A 14401-nucleotide genomic window follows, 5' to 3' on the forward strand; every position below is an offset into this window, starting at 1 on the left:
TTCCAGTCCCAAGAGAAGCACAACAGATAGGTAAACAATCACCCTGGTTTGCCTGGAACTAATGGACTTCCAGGGATAGAACGTTCAGTTCTAAAACCAGAAAATTTCCATACACATTTTGAGAATTAACCCCTTTATCAAATACATGGTTGGTAAATATTTTCCCCATCCCATCTGTTGCTTTTTCATTTTGTTAATGGTTTTTGTGGGGGGTTTTCTGCCGAGCAAAAGATTTTTGGTTTGATACAGTCTTGCTTATTTTTGTCTTTGGTGCTTCTACTTTTAGTGTCAAATCCAAAAAAATCATTGCCAAGACCGATGTCAAGGAGCTCACCACCTATGTTTTCTTCCAGGAGTTTTATGGTTTCAGGTCTTACTCTCGTGTCTTTATTCTGATTTGATTTTTGTATATGGTATAAGGTAGGGATCTAGATTCACTCTTTTGCATGTGGCTGTCCATTTCCCAGCATCATTTATTGAAGAGACTATCCTTGCACTGTTATGTATTTTTGACTCCTTTGTCAAAAATTAATGGACTACATATGCATGAATTTATTTCTGGGCAAACCAAGGTGAGCTGGCAATCCTAGGGATAGGAAATGCTTTTTTCCTTGGTATTTGAACCTATTTCAAACTGTGTCAAACCCAAAGTCACTCCATTTCTCCCTCATCATCTCTTAATATACATTCCTTGTCTCCCTCTCACTCTCTTCTTCACTCTTTCCCCTTCCTTCTTGCTCTCACATCACAATCCCACCCACTGTCTAGTTGAAATACCTGGTGCAGGTCATAAAGGAGGCACCAAGTTCTCGGAGTCAGCATACAAATTACGTTCCAACATAGACCCTGAAGAGTAAGGACCAGAGCAATCCCATACCTCCCATACCTCTACCTCCACCTTCCCCCAAATATGTCATTTCTACTACTTCACTGCATTACCTTTCTATTATGTTCTAGTTATTCCCTATTGTGTTCTAGTTTTTCCTATGTTTCTATTCTATCCTCTGTTCTATGCACACCCTATTACCTGCTTCACTCAATCTCTAATAGTTCAAAACCAAACCACTTTCTTGCAATCAGGCCTTTTCTCTTTCTTCCCTGCTTCCTGCCTTACCTTGTAGCTCCCCAGCTTCCGAGCTGGTGAAGCATCACTCCAGTCTCCGCCTCCATGTTCACAAGTTGGCCTCCCTGTGTCTCCTCTCCTTTCCTCATCTCATACTGAATTAGGGCCCGCCCTAATAACCTCATCTTAATTTGATTCCATCTATTAAAAATAAAAAACTAACTTCCAAATATTTATACGTATTCCATATTTATACGTATGAACAGATGTGGACCTAGGTATATAAATCTCTCTGAGTGACCAAACTGCTTAATTTTGTGATACTAAAGATTCAGTGATGTAATAAAATCTAGTACCAACCAAAGAGTGACTTTGAAAATCTCCATGGAATTCTGCTTTTCCCGTTCACAAGTGTTTTATCAAAGGTGAAAATGAGTTCTTATGACTCCAGTATTTTTTAAACCTGCAGCCCATTCCAACCCTGCAGACCTGATGGAATTTTTTGATGAACAAATGAGGAATAATAATGAAACCATTCGAATGGGAATTTTGACTTTGTTAAGATCGGCTATCAATGCTGAGGGTAAGCAAGGAAATGAAGCCAGAGTGGTTTATTTTGTCCCAAGAAGCAAACTGAAGCCTATGCATTCGCTAACTTTATTCTATGTCTTTGGGGTGTTTGTAGAAGATCATATTCAAGTAAAGCTCTGTCTTTTTGGTCATCTACAATCTACTACTTTAAGACTCTATTTTATTTGAGAGGGAGAGAAAAAGAGGGTGTGAAAGCATGGGGGGAGGGGCAGAGGGAGAGGGAAAAGCAGACTCCCCACTGAGCAGGGTCCCTGATGAGGAATTCAATCCCAAGACTCAGAGCTCTTGACCTGAGCTGAAGAGAGACACTTAACTGACTGAGGCACTCGGTGCCCCTATAAGCCACTACATTTTCAGTTTCCTCTCTTCTTTTCAGTTACCTCTTCTTTCATGATACTTATGGATATATGTAGGTGAGAAGAAGTAGAATTCTTGAAAATCAAATTTAAAATCTAGAAGATCGGGGCGCCTGGGTGGCTCAGTGGGTTAAGCCGCTGCCTTCGGCTCAGGTCATGATCTCAGGGTCCTGGGATCGAGTCCCGCATCGGGCTCTCTGCTCAGCAGGGAGCCTGCTTCCTTCTCTCTCTCTCTCTCTCTCTGCCTGCCTCTCAGTGTACTTGTAATTTCTCTCTGTCAATTAAATAAATAAAATCTTTAAAAAAAAAAAAAAAATCTAGAAGATCTAGTAGGCTGGCCAAGTGGCCCAATAAATAGGGGTAGGTGGGAGGAATGCACAATATTCTAGAGATTAGTGCATTTAGAAAACAGCAGAATTTAACAAAATATCATATTTCATTAATTCCAAAAAGCACATATTTTCATGATATTGGAATGCATCTCATAATTGATAGCATCTTTAATTATAATCAGCCACTACTAGCTTTTTTGGTACAATATAAAATAGTGGTATCTCATAAGATTGATGATATCTTGGATTCAATAAAATATGAGAATTCATTTTTATCCTATATTATAATAGTTCAAAAAATTTTAAAAATTCAGTTATCCCTGAGATTTACTGAAGAATCAGAAGACAAGAAATATGAAGTAGTCTCACAAAATTTAAAACTAATCTGTGGACGTGATGTGTGGAGTCCACTTTTGAACCTAACATTTTAAACAAGATGAAACCTAATATAATATGGAGCAAAGAGAGCAATAAATATCTTTCAAAAATTGAAAAAGAAGAGAGGTTCCCAAGTGGTTCACTGGGTTAAGGTCTGCCTTCAGCTCAGGTCATGATCCCAGGGTCCTTGGATCAAGTGCCATTTTGGGGGGGGGTCCCTACTCAGTGGGGAGTCTGCTTCTCCCTCCTCTTCTGCACCGACGCCCCTGCTCATGCACTCTCACACTCCCTCTCTAATAAATTAATAAAGTCTTTTTTAAAAAATGGAGAAGAGGGTAAGAGGAAATTGAATAACATAGAATGTTATGGACAAAAGACTTTGCAATTATGTGCCATAATTCTAATGGGTTTTCATCAATCCTAGAACAGACTGTACTCCTACTGAACCTGGCCTCTTAATTTCTCTCCCTGTCCTTCAGAACCCAAGTTGCGGGATCACATCACTTCAATTGAAAGAACAGTCAAAGTTGTCATGGGTGACCTCAATATAAAAGTAAGAGAAATAATGGGGACTTTGATTTTGTTGATGGTAGTTTTAGGAATTAATGAAATGGTTTTGATTCTTTAAGAGTCTACTTTAATGATGAATCACAGGCCTGTACCGCTGAAACAAATAATACATTATATGTTAATGAAATTATTTTTTTAAAAAAGAATCTACTTTAAGATTGCTTTATAAAGAGCTCAAGGATGAATTCTAATTTTAATAGAAATCAGTCTTTCCCCAAAAGATAAACTATATCAAGGTAAAGTTCTAAAGTACATTCAGTTCAAGAGCTTCTCAGTAGAAAAAAAGATTTTTGCCCAGAGCATCACACTGCTACTCTCTTTAAATGGTTTAAAAATTGCTAATTATAAAAATAATGTACCTTCCTACAAAAAATAATAACCCCTAAGTATGTTTTGTTTTTGTTCTTGTTTTAGCTTAGATATCTTATTTTCCAACTAGGGAAATCTAAAGCAAATCTTGCACTTATATTGCACAATATTTCCTGATTATTTGATTAAAGTAGTCCATATTAGAAAAGATATATAACTTGTACTAGAGTGAACAAAAAAATAGAAATTACTGCATTTTTTTATTAAAACCATATTTTGTTTGGATCAAAGCCCTATACAGAAACCAATGAAAAGAAGAAAATTCCCCTATGAGACTTTTATCTGTAATGACTATAACCAAAGTTAAGCAATAAATAACAATAATTATGCTAAGTGGAATAAATCAGTCAGAGAAAGACAAATATATGATTTCACTCATAGGTGGAATTTGAGAAACAAAACAGGTGAACACAGGGGAAAGAAAAGAGAGAGAGAGAAGCAAACCATAAAACAGACTCTTAAGGATAGAGAACAAACTGAGGGTTGCTAGAGGAGAGGTGGGTGGGGAATGGGTTAAATAGGTGACGGTCATCAAGAAGGGCACGAGGCATTATATGTAAGTGATGGATCACTAAATTCTACTCCTGAAACTAATATTATACTATATGTTAACTAACTAGAATTTAAATTAAAAATTGAAACAAAAATAAATACATAAGACATAATAACTTTTTAAAATTAAAAATTTTTAAAACAGTGATGTAATTATAGATAAAAGCTCAGCCCAGGAAGTGGCCAAGTCAATCAAAAAATGACTAAAAGAGTTTAGGGTAAAATGAAAGAGGACAGAAACTTTAAGGAAGTCTAATTCCCCAGGCAAAAATAGAGAATTATAATTTTTTTCCCCTCATTTAGGTAGACTACTGGTGTATTTATGCTATTTACTACTTTGTGGCCCTACCTCCCTATTCAAAATTATTCTTTTTTTCCAACTCTCCATTATAAGACCCATTCAGTAAAGAATTAGATCTGAGGGGCACCTGGGTGGCTCAGTGGGTTAAGCCTCTGCCTTCAGCTCAGGTCATGATCTCAGGGTCCTGGGATTGAGCCCCACATCGGTCTCTCTGCTCAGTAGGGAGCATGCTTCCCAACCCCACCCCACCCCCGCCTGCCTTTCTGCCTGCTTGTGATCTCTGTCTGTCAAATAAATAAATAAAATCTTAAAAAAAAAAAAGAAGAATTAGATCTGAGTTTTCTATCCTCCAGGGAAGCAATCCAATAAACAAACTTAATTATTTAAAAATTATAGTACAGGTTCATAATCTCTTGTTCTAATCCCTGGGGCCAGATATATTTCAGAATTCACAACCATCCTGATTTTAGAAAGACATTACTGTGACTGTATCCACAATCAAAGTCATTAATATCTCTGCAAGAAAATACGTGCAGATCTACACTACACAGATTAAGTAAAGACTACAAACAGTTTTCAAATAGTTGAGTTGGGTTTTGCCACCTAATGAGTTAGGGCCAGACTCATGAAACAAAATTCCAGCATCCAGAGTTTTTTGGGTTTTGAAATTGTAGATGAAGGATTATAGATGTAGAGTTCATTGTGCTATTGTTCATTGAGAATTTTAAAAGCAAGACAGTGTTTTAACCCATAATACCAACATTTCATAATGTACCGTAACAGAACATATGTCCTGGGAGCAAAGGAGAATAATTTTTGGTTAAAGAAGGCATTTCCTGTAACCCTTAAGTCATAAGCTATAGCTGGCTTCCTGCTCCATCTATGTGAGTCCCACCGTTCAACGGATACTCCTTTTCGGGAACGTTCTCACAAATGATCCATAAAGGTTAAAGAATAGGAGAAGCTAAATTATTGTTCTGCCCAATGCAGTAAAATGCTGCAAATGCATTTTTTTGATTCTAGGTGAGGAATTCCACTCTCCTCCTCATTCAAACCATGTGTGAGAAATGCTTCATTGAAGCCCGGGAAGGATGGCCACTGATTGAATATATCTTCTCCCAGTTTGCCTTGTCCAACAAGAACCTGGTATGAAGAGGGTGCAGCTTTGAAAGCTACCCTGTAACAAGGGCAGTTAACTAGGGCTCAATTCAATGACTAATTTAGAACTTCTATTTCAGTCTTATCACTTTTATCAATAAATTTTTCAGCCTCTAGCCTTCTGAGTTCTCTTTCACTGGTATCACTTAGAGCTTATGATAAATTCGAGGTAGGTGAAATCATGGTTTTTCCCAGAGGAGGCAATCTATCCTCAAAACCTTGAGGCAGGGGTGGAGAAAGTGAATTACTTCTGAGAAAACAGAAGACGTCCACACTTGCCAAATGGGGGTTAACTTCCTAAAAAGCATGTACGTAAGATGGGGATCTTAGTAAGTCCATGATAGCCGAAATCACAGTCCACTCCACTAAGAGGCTGTGTCTTTGAAAATTTTGCACCCGAGACAATAGCAAAGGCCTGAGAGAGAGAGGGAATGTCCATAGTTCAAGGACCATCACAATTTTTGCTTTTCTGCTTTATCCAGCAGTGTCTGTTCCAACCAATTCCTCCAAGGTGCACTTTAAAACAGAAGTTAAGTACTGAAGACCAAAACTGCTGGGTTCCATGAGCCCCTTGAGTGGCTGTATTGTCCTCCCCAGAGTCTGAGAGCACATCCAAGTAAGGTCAGAGGGAACCAGCAGGAAGGATTATTAACAGGTCTCCTGTTTCATCTTTCTTGAAGGAAAAACCAATGAAACCTAACTCCCATGAGATTGAAAAGGGAGAGGAATCTGTCCGGGAAACAAGCCTCGAGGTCTTAAAAACCCTAGACCCACTGGTCATTGGAATGCCCCAGGTAAGTGGTCTTCTGTCACGACTGACAGTTACTTTGATCATCTTTCTAAAGCTCTGCCCATATAGGAGTAAAGACATGAATTAGTCCTTCATGTGCTGTCATCAGCTTTTTGATGCTCTGATGCAGTGAAGTACATTGCAATGCTCAGTGCCCAGAATAGAGTAGTTCCTCAAAAGCACCTCTTATTCCCCTAGCATACCTAGACATATCGTCAAGTGGTGAGTGGACATTCTAATTCAGTGAATGCTAAACTTTCCCCATTCATCTGGGAAGGTGTTGAAAGCACACATTCTCGGGCCACAGCTGACACTTGAAAATAATCTATACCTTAATGGGAGGTGCCTTGGAATCTGTATTTTTCTCAAGCAAAATAACCTGAGAGAAAGGATTAAATGGCCAGAAATGCATGGCATGGACAAGAGATAAGCAACAGACCAGTTTAAATGGATCAGAGGCTTCATCTGGGATGGCATTTTAAGGTGTGATTCTTGGATTGATTATCTAAGGTATTTATTTAAAACGCAGATGTCCAGGCCATATCCCACATCCACTGAATCAGCATTCTGTGCATAGGGCCAATGAATCTGCATGCAAACACGTCCCAATATATCTGCTACATACTAAAGATTGAAACATTTCCATGTAAAAGCAAATAATGAAAAGAAGTGTAGGACCAGACTCCTGTGGGCCTGAAATGCCAAAGTCCTACCTTGTGACTGATGAGCCATTCAAAATGTTAAGCAAGTGCTAAATATAAATATAAAATAACTTTGAAAGATCCCTGGATTTACATAGGAGCAGACTAAATGGAAAGAGAGTGAGCATGAGATCAGATGTAACTCCCAGGAACTGAGCAGCGTCATGAGAGTAGGAAGGAAATATGGAAGGGCATGGAAGATCTTATAATGAAAAAAAAAAAAAAAAAGACAGGGCTTGGTGATTAAATCTGGATGGCAAGACAAAGGGAAGGGTCCATGTTGACCCCAAGGTTTCCATGAGGACAAGGGAGTTTTCCAGAGAATACGAAACGGACTGACTAAAGAAAACAAGTGTTGCCAGAACTCCAGAGCAATAAGGTCAGCACCTAGAGCAGCCCATTCACTATCCATTCCCAGTCATTCTCTCTGAGCAACACACTCCAGTCTTGGGGTTTGGGGACATACGTGACTTATTGTGGGTTGCCACACTGACAAAGGACTTGGTGTCCCTTGGTGAGTGGAGCCCAGGTGTACTAAACTTCCTTCCTGCACTGCCTAGAACACTTCTTCACAAGAAAGAATTGTCCTGCCCCAAATTCCAGCAGCAAACCCATGCAGACATGCTGAGTAACACTCACTACAACCAGCACCTGAATACGAATGTGTACATGAATGTGAACATGAATGCAGAGATTTCATTTTGATTTGGCCTGAAGAGCAAAAAAAATAACAGGTGAGAGAACATGCTCTTCATCAGAGGGAGAAATCATGGACAAATCCGAAATCTTTGCATCTTGCCTTGTTTTCCCCAGGTGCTGTGGCCAAGAGTCCTGACTTTTGTAGTTCCTGCAGAATATACAGGGACTCTGGACTACCTGTTTAATATCATCAGAAGCTTGATTATGGCAGAAGAGAGGAAGAAGAATGATGCCAAGGAGTCAACAGCACTTGTCATCTCCACCGGAGCTGGTGTGTGCATACAAAAACAAAGCAAAACACTTCTTTTATGAAAGGCTCATTTCCGGAATGGCTATAGTGCTTTGCTTATATACCCAACCCCAATCTGAATTCTCTAGCCCCCACAGCAATAATGGAAACCACTTTCTCTTTCCAGTGAAACTTCCTTTGCCCCAGCAGCTACTGGCCAGACTTCTGGTGAGTGAGTTATGAATAACTAATATGGGAGAAATTTAGGCCAATATAGATCATTCAGTTCTAAATAAATCTCAATAAAAATTACACAGCAAGTCCAAACCAAAAGAAACACTAAAATGGCATAATAAATGTCCTGCTACACTAATGACACTCATTAAAATTATTGGCAAGATTATCTTCTCGCTCTGAAATGCTCGTTAAACTTAATTTATTATTTTAAAATAAGCATAGACTGAATTTGATTCCCAAGTGCCATTCAAATAAATTCCACATCTATTATTTAGATTTCCTTCTTTCCTTTTCCTTCCTATATGTAGCATTTGCTCAGATACCATTTCCACGTGTCTTTATTTGATCAATATATGTAACTAAGTGTTGGTACCTTCTATTTATTTTTGCTTGATGGTTTCTATGTATTTTTCCCCTTTATCCTCAGATGCAAATTGGGGGGGGTTGTTTAAGTATTAGCTTTGCTCTAAAATAAGAAATAGGGGGCACCTGGGTGGCTCAGTGGGTTAAAGCCTCTACCTTCGGCTCAGGTCATCTCCTGGGATGGAGACCCGCATCAGGCTCTCTGCTCAGCAGGGAGCCTGCTCTCCCCCACCCACCTATTTGTGATCTCTGTCTTGTCAAATATATAAATAAAACCTTTAAAAAAAATAAGTAAGAAGTAGACTGACGTTTGGTTGAGAGATGGTCTAATGTAGGAATCAAGGGCATCCAGGACAGCGATAAAAGGAAAAGGCAGGTGGACCTTTTAAATACCCCTGCAGTTGATTAACTTTTTATCTTCCATTTTTCAGGTAATATCTATGCTTGCCAGTTTAGGGAAATTATGTGGGGCTGGTGCAATAGGACTTTTGAAGATACTGCCTGAGATAATTCACCCCAAGTTGGTAAACCTGTGGAAAACACGTTTTCCTGAGCTCCTGCAGCCTCTGGAAGGTACAAGGGAGTGGAATCAGGTCTTTATCGAAAGAGGCAAGAACATAAAGAAATGAGGCACCACTTCTTTGCCTGAGGTTCATTTGAGGCAATAAAACAATGAACTTGATGTGCAAAGTAGACAGCTATATTTTTTCCTTGATTCCTTATGTTCTAATTCTCTACCACATATTTGTACTACAGGAGGATCCAGTGGGTAATATTCTTAGCAGAAACTTTTACTTTTGCTCTGGTCTTTTTCTTCTATTTAGACAAAATCCCTTTTGGTATTGTTCTAAAAAGTCATTACTATTTATGTTAGAAAATTAAAATATGGTCATTACAGTAGTTACTGTTGAAGTTAACCAAAAATAAACCTAGATTTGTAACATGGACTGAAGACTTTTTCCTGTCTGATTAGCACTTGAAGTTGGCAACATAGTAAATTTCATCTGAAATAGTCATCCTCTGTAAAGCTTAAAGTGGGGCTTCAGCATTCATTGGGGACCTGGCAAGGGAGAAACAGAGTCCTGACTTTATTTTCTATTTCTATTTTCTGTTTTTAATTTCTATTTCTAGGAAAGAACACTAGCATTGTGCTATGGGAAACCATGCTGCTTCAGGTAAGGGTAGCTTCGAGACTAATTGTTGATGATTGGATGATAAAAATCAGCTAGAGTCACACTTCTTAACTAAAAAGATCCAGATACCCAAGGTCAGTAAACAACGTTTCTTTTCCTTAGGAAAAGAACTAGAATGTTAGAAGAGATTGCTTAAGAATTACAGTCTCTACATCACCATAATTTGAACAATAATCTTTAGTCTTTGAGTTGGTTAAGAGTTAAGATAGTATTGAAGATTTTGGGGTGCCTGGGTGACTCAGTGGATTAAGCCTCAGCCTTTGCTCAGGTCATGACCTCAGGGTCCTGGGATTGCCTCCCCCTCTCTCTCTGCTTGCCTCTCTGCCTACTTTTGATCCCTCTCTCACTGTCAAATAAATAAATAAAAATCTTTAAAAAAAAAAAAAAGATAGTATTGAAGATTTCACCTACTCATATTTTCCCCTGTACCTATCTTAAATCTTCTCTAATTTCTAGTTTTTCCTCTCCTTATAATTGCATTCTTTTACCATTTAAATAAACACAAATTGACATCATTTCCACTTCTGTGCTTCTAAATACAACTCTGTTTCCTCACCTTTCTGCTTCTCACTGTGTCTTTTCCTGATTTCTAAAAACCAAAGAGCCACATTAGACCATTTCTCTAGAAAAAAAAAAAAATCCATAAAATTTCTGAACTTTGGCAACCAGTTTGCAACCAGTTACAAAGATCCAAAAATCCCCAAAATGGTAAAGTGCAAGTAGGAGCTGGACATTGGTTCCACAGAGAGGATTTTGATTTCAGGAGACTACAGGAGGTCAAGGAGCCCACAGAAAGGGATCTTTTAACCTAGCATGGTCTCAGTTCATAAGCTTTACATAGAAATTAACGATGACTTCTTAAAAATGTCAAGTTTTAGTGACTTTTCCTCATCACCTGCATGTTCCATTACTGCCCCTTCCAGAATCAGAGTCTCTAAGATGGTTTCCTGAGAACTGGTATGTTTGAAAGACTCTCACAAATGATCCTTACCCAATATGAGATTTGAAAGTAGCTGCTCTACTTTTCTGGTCTTTAATTCTAGGATCCACCTCTCCTCCTGTATTCATGCTTCTTTTATCATCTCCCTTCTCTTTTTCAAAATTCCTACCTTATTTTCCCCAGTTACCATTTTAAAGTAACTATTCCAACTAGGAAGAAAAGTTCTCTCTCTAGAGGGAAGCCTCAAGAACATTCTTTTCCCTCTTCCAATCTTGAGTGTATGTCTATTTAGCCTTCTCCCAAAACTGTTTGCATGTACCTCCTTCTTTCAGACTTCCAAGGCTGTTTAATTTCTTCTCTTCAAAGGGCCCACTCACTGAATGAGTTCCTTAGAGAATACCTAGAAATCTTCATGGGCTTTGACACCAAAAGTCCTTTTCTAAACTTAAAGTTGGGAAAATACAGAGAAATAATGGACTTCAGAAATTGCAATGGATTTTGTCCTCCAAAAAGACAAAAACACCTTTTTATGTATTGTTCAGTGAAGAAGGAAATAGGTTCAGATGGCTGACTGAGGCCTTGGCTCAGAACAATTGGTGAAACTAGGAATGTTTTGTTACTAGAGTTGAAGTTAGCAAAATGTACTTGCACATTTAATTGGTTCTTCAAGACTTTTTAACTCTTTATTCCAAAAATGTCCTTTTTCTTTTAGTATGTAGCAAAACAACTAACATTGACAAATAAAGCTTTTCCAAATCTGTTTAAAAGTTGAAAATTGTTGGGTGCCTGGGTGGCTCAGTGGGTTAAAGCCTCTGCTTTCAGCTCAGGTCATGATCTCAGGGTCCTGGGATCGAGCCCCGCCTCGGGCTCTCTGCTCAGCAGAAAGCCTGCTTCCCCCCTCCTCTCTCTCTGCCTGCCTCTCTGCCTACTTGTGATCTCTGTCTGTCAAATAAATAATAAATTTTTTTTAAAATCTAAAAAAAGAAACCTTGAAAAATGTTAACTTCAATTTAAGTTTCAAAGTGGATTAATTTCTATTTTAAGACTTTGGGTAATTTTTATATAAGAGGGAAAAGGAAGGCACTTACATGGAGTTTGTTCTACCTTCTGAGTAACTTGTTCTTATTGGAAATTCAGAACATAACAGCATATAGCTATTAAAATAAATAAAGAGAAGGATGCCTGGCTGGCTCAGTTGGAGGAGAATGTGACTCTTGATCTCAGGGTTGTGAGTTCAAGCCCTACATTGTGTGTAGAGATTACTAAAACTAAATAAATAAATAAACTTATAAAATAAGAGGGAAAGTTCCGGGTGCCTGGGTGGCTCAGTGGGTTAAGCCACTGCCTTCGGCTCAGGTCATGATCTCAGGGTCCTGGGATCGAGTCCCACATCGGGCTCTCTGCTCAGCAGGGAGTCTGCTTCCTCCTCTCTCTCTCTGCCTGCCTCTCTGCCTGCTTGTGATCTCTCTCTGTCAAATAAATAAATAAAAAATCTTTAAAAAAAAAAAAACTGAGTGTTCTTGGTCCTTCTACTCACCGCAGGTGGCTCTGTCTCATGGCTCAGTGTCCAGCTTTTCTTGAGGTCAGCTGTGCGGGGCCAAGTCAGGAAACAGAGCGGGGGCGCACTGTCCCGGTTTGAATGCTGGCTCCTTTACTTACTGGCTAAGTAATAAATGAAGTTCTTGAAAAAAAAAAAAAAAAAAAAGAGGGAAAGTTCCCTCTTACTTAATAAGAAGGGAAATAACGAGGTTTTTTTTTTTTTAATGGGAAAAGGAATAATCTCATTTACTATATATTTATACTTAAAAAATTAAGGTAACAGGAAAGTACTAAGAAAGCACACTAAGCGGTTGTATTCATATCTAACTTCCACTTCCTGCAACAGTTACTCAAAGAATCTTTATGGAAGATCAGTGACGTAGCTTGGACCATCCAACTGAGTCGAGATTTCAAGGAGCAAATGGGCAGTTACAGCAACACCTCCCTTGAGAAGGTTGGTTTTTCAACTAAGGCACTTACTTTCTACCTTATAACCTAACATGGCTGCTCAACTTCCAATTTGTCTGACTACCACCAAAAAGAAGGAGAAATCACTAGGAAAAAAAAAAATGCTACCTTCTCTTCACCTTGCATTTAACCAAAAATTACTCATAGGACGGCACCTGTCTACAAGGAAACCTGAGTAATATAGTGCCTTTAAGATAAATATGTACTTGGCTGAAATTTAGGTGTTCTGTTTTAGCGAAGGGGAAAAAGTAGATAATGAAGACAAATAGTGGTCCCTGTCACAGCACTGGTTTAATGTCAGTTTATTATTTTTTTTAAGATTTTATTTATTTATTTGACAGACAGAGATCACAAATAGGCAGAGAGGCAGGCAGAGAGAGAGAGAGAGAGGAGGAAGCAGGCTCCCAGCTGAGCAGAGAGCCCAATTCGGGGCTCGATCCCAGGACCCTGAGATCATGACCTGAGCCAAAGGCAGAGGCTTAACCTACTGAACCACTCAGGCTCCCCTAATGCCTGTTAATATCTTGGTTTCCACTGGGCCAGTTTTGTGATGCTGGCTACGAGAAACAATCTACTACAATTTAACAAAAACTGAGAGCTAAAAGAATGCTCAAAGGCCAGCTGTCTCCTTCCTCTGTCCCCAGATGGCTTCTACCTAACCCTCTGCATAGGAGCCATTCATTCTAAAAGGGGTTTGGATCCAGCTTCTGCGGTTTACTATGTATGTAAGTGTAACAAAGTTACTTAACCTCTCTGGACCCTCAGTATATTCATCTAAAATGGAAATTATACCAGGCTATGAGGATTGAGATGATATAACGGTTCAAAAAGATAAAGTATATAAAGTCCCTAGTGAAGTAAGTACCTGGCCAAAGACTTGTGCTCAATAAAGAGTAGATCAAGGTTATGATTATGGTTCTAACATTTCTCATTTTTTTTTCCTGGAAAAACATTTCCTAACTCATCAGATCTAGTATTAAGTGTCTGTTCTAACAAATTATTTATTATCAACTTTCAACTCTCCTATGCAATATTCAAAATTCCTCTCACTGGTTGATTCTCTAATTTGGTAGAGTAGTGATTCTCCAAATGGGTCTATCAAGCCTGCAGACATGCTCTTCAAGAGAATTTGGTGAGCAATGCCTCATCTTCTCGTATACAAACTAGACTTATGCATCTCATGTAATACCATCCGTCCAACAGCTTCCAGATTCCCGAGATGGGTCCAAAGTCATGTTGATATGGATAGGGAGAGCAATTCAAGCAGTGAGCTGCTTAAATGATTTTCAGTCGTTATACTTAACAGGAAAGTAAGAGTATGCCAGTTAACTTTAGCCACATTGCAAACTACCCCTAGGGGCTTAAAGCAATAGCTACCTACTTAGTTTATAAGTTTGCAGGTTGACAGTGTGGGCTGAACTCAGCTGGGCAGCCATTTGGTCTCAACTACTCCCACTGGCATATACTGGGGATTGGCTGGTCTGCCATGATCTCAACTAGGTCACCTTGTTTCCATTCCTTGTGGTCTCTCCTCCTGTTGGCCAGCCCAGGCTTGCTCTCGTGGTTGCGGCC

General features: G+C 38.9%; 1 protein-coding gene across 4 annotated transcripts in view; it reads left to right on the plus strand.

The window, feature by feature from the left end:
• The window catches only part of MROH2B (maestro heat like repeat family member 2B), a 66025-nt gene that overhangs the window by 12168 nt on the left and 39456 nt on the right, over positions 1 to 14401 (plus strand). For all 4 annotated transcript variants that reach the window (XR_004284214.1, XM_032337512.1, XM_032337511.1 and 1 more), the window contains 9 exons: positions 1533 to 1646; positions 3200 to 3273; positions 5536 to 5658; positions 6351 to 6464; positions 7975 to 8131; positions 8277 to 8317; positions 9121 to 9262; positions 9821 to 9864; positions 12708 to 12815. Coding sequence is in view for 3 of the 4 variants with exons in the window: in XM_032337512.1 (XP_032193403.1) it covers positions 1533 to 1646; positions 3200 to 3273; positions 5536 to 5658; positions 6351 to 6464; positions 7975 to 8131; positions 8277 to 8317; positions 9121 to 9262; positions 9821 to 9864; positions 12708 to 12815 (917 nt within the window). In the remaining variant the exon portion in view is untranslated. The remainder of the gene's footprint in view (positions 1 to 1532; positions 1647 to 3199; positions 3274 to 5535; positions 5659 to 6350; positions 6465 to 7974; positions 8132 to 8276; positions 8318 to 9120; positions 9263 to 9820; positions 9865 to 12707; positions 12816 to 14401) is intronic.

The sequence above is a fragment of the Mustela erminea genome, chromosome 3, assembly GCF_009829155.1.
Source record: "Mustela erminea isolate mMusErm1 chromosome 3, mMusErm1.Pri, whole genome shotgun sequence".
Classification (NCBI taxonomy): domain Eukaryota; kingdom Metazoa; phylum Chordata; class Mammalia; order Carnivora; family Mustelidae; genus Mustela; species Mustela erminea.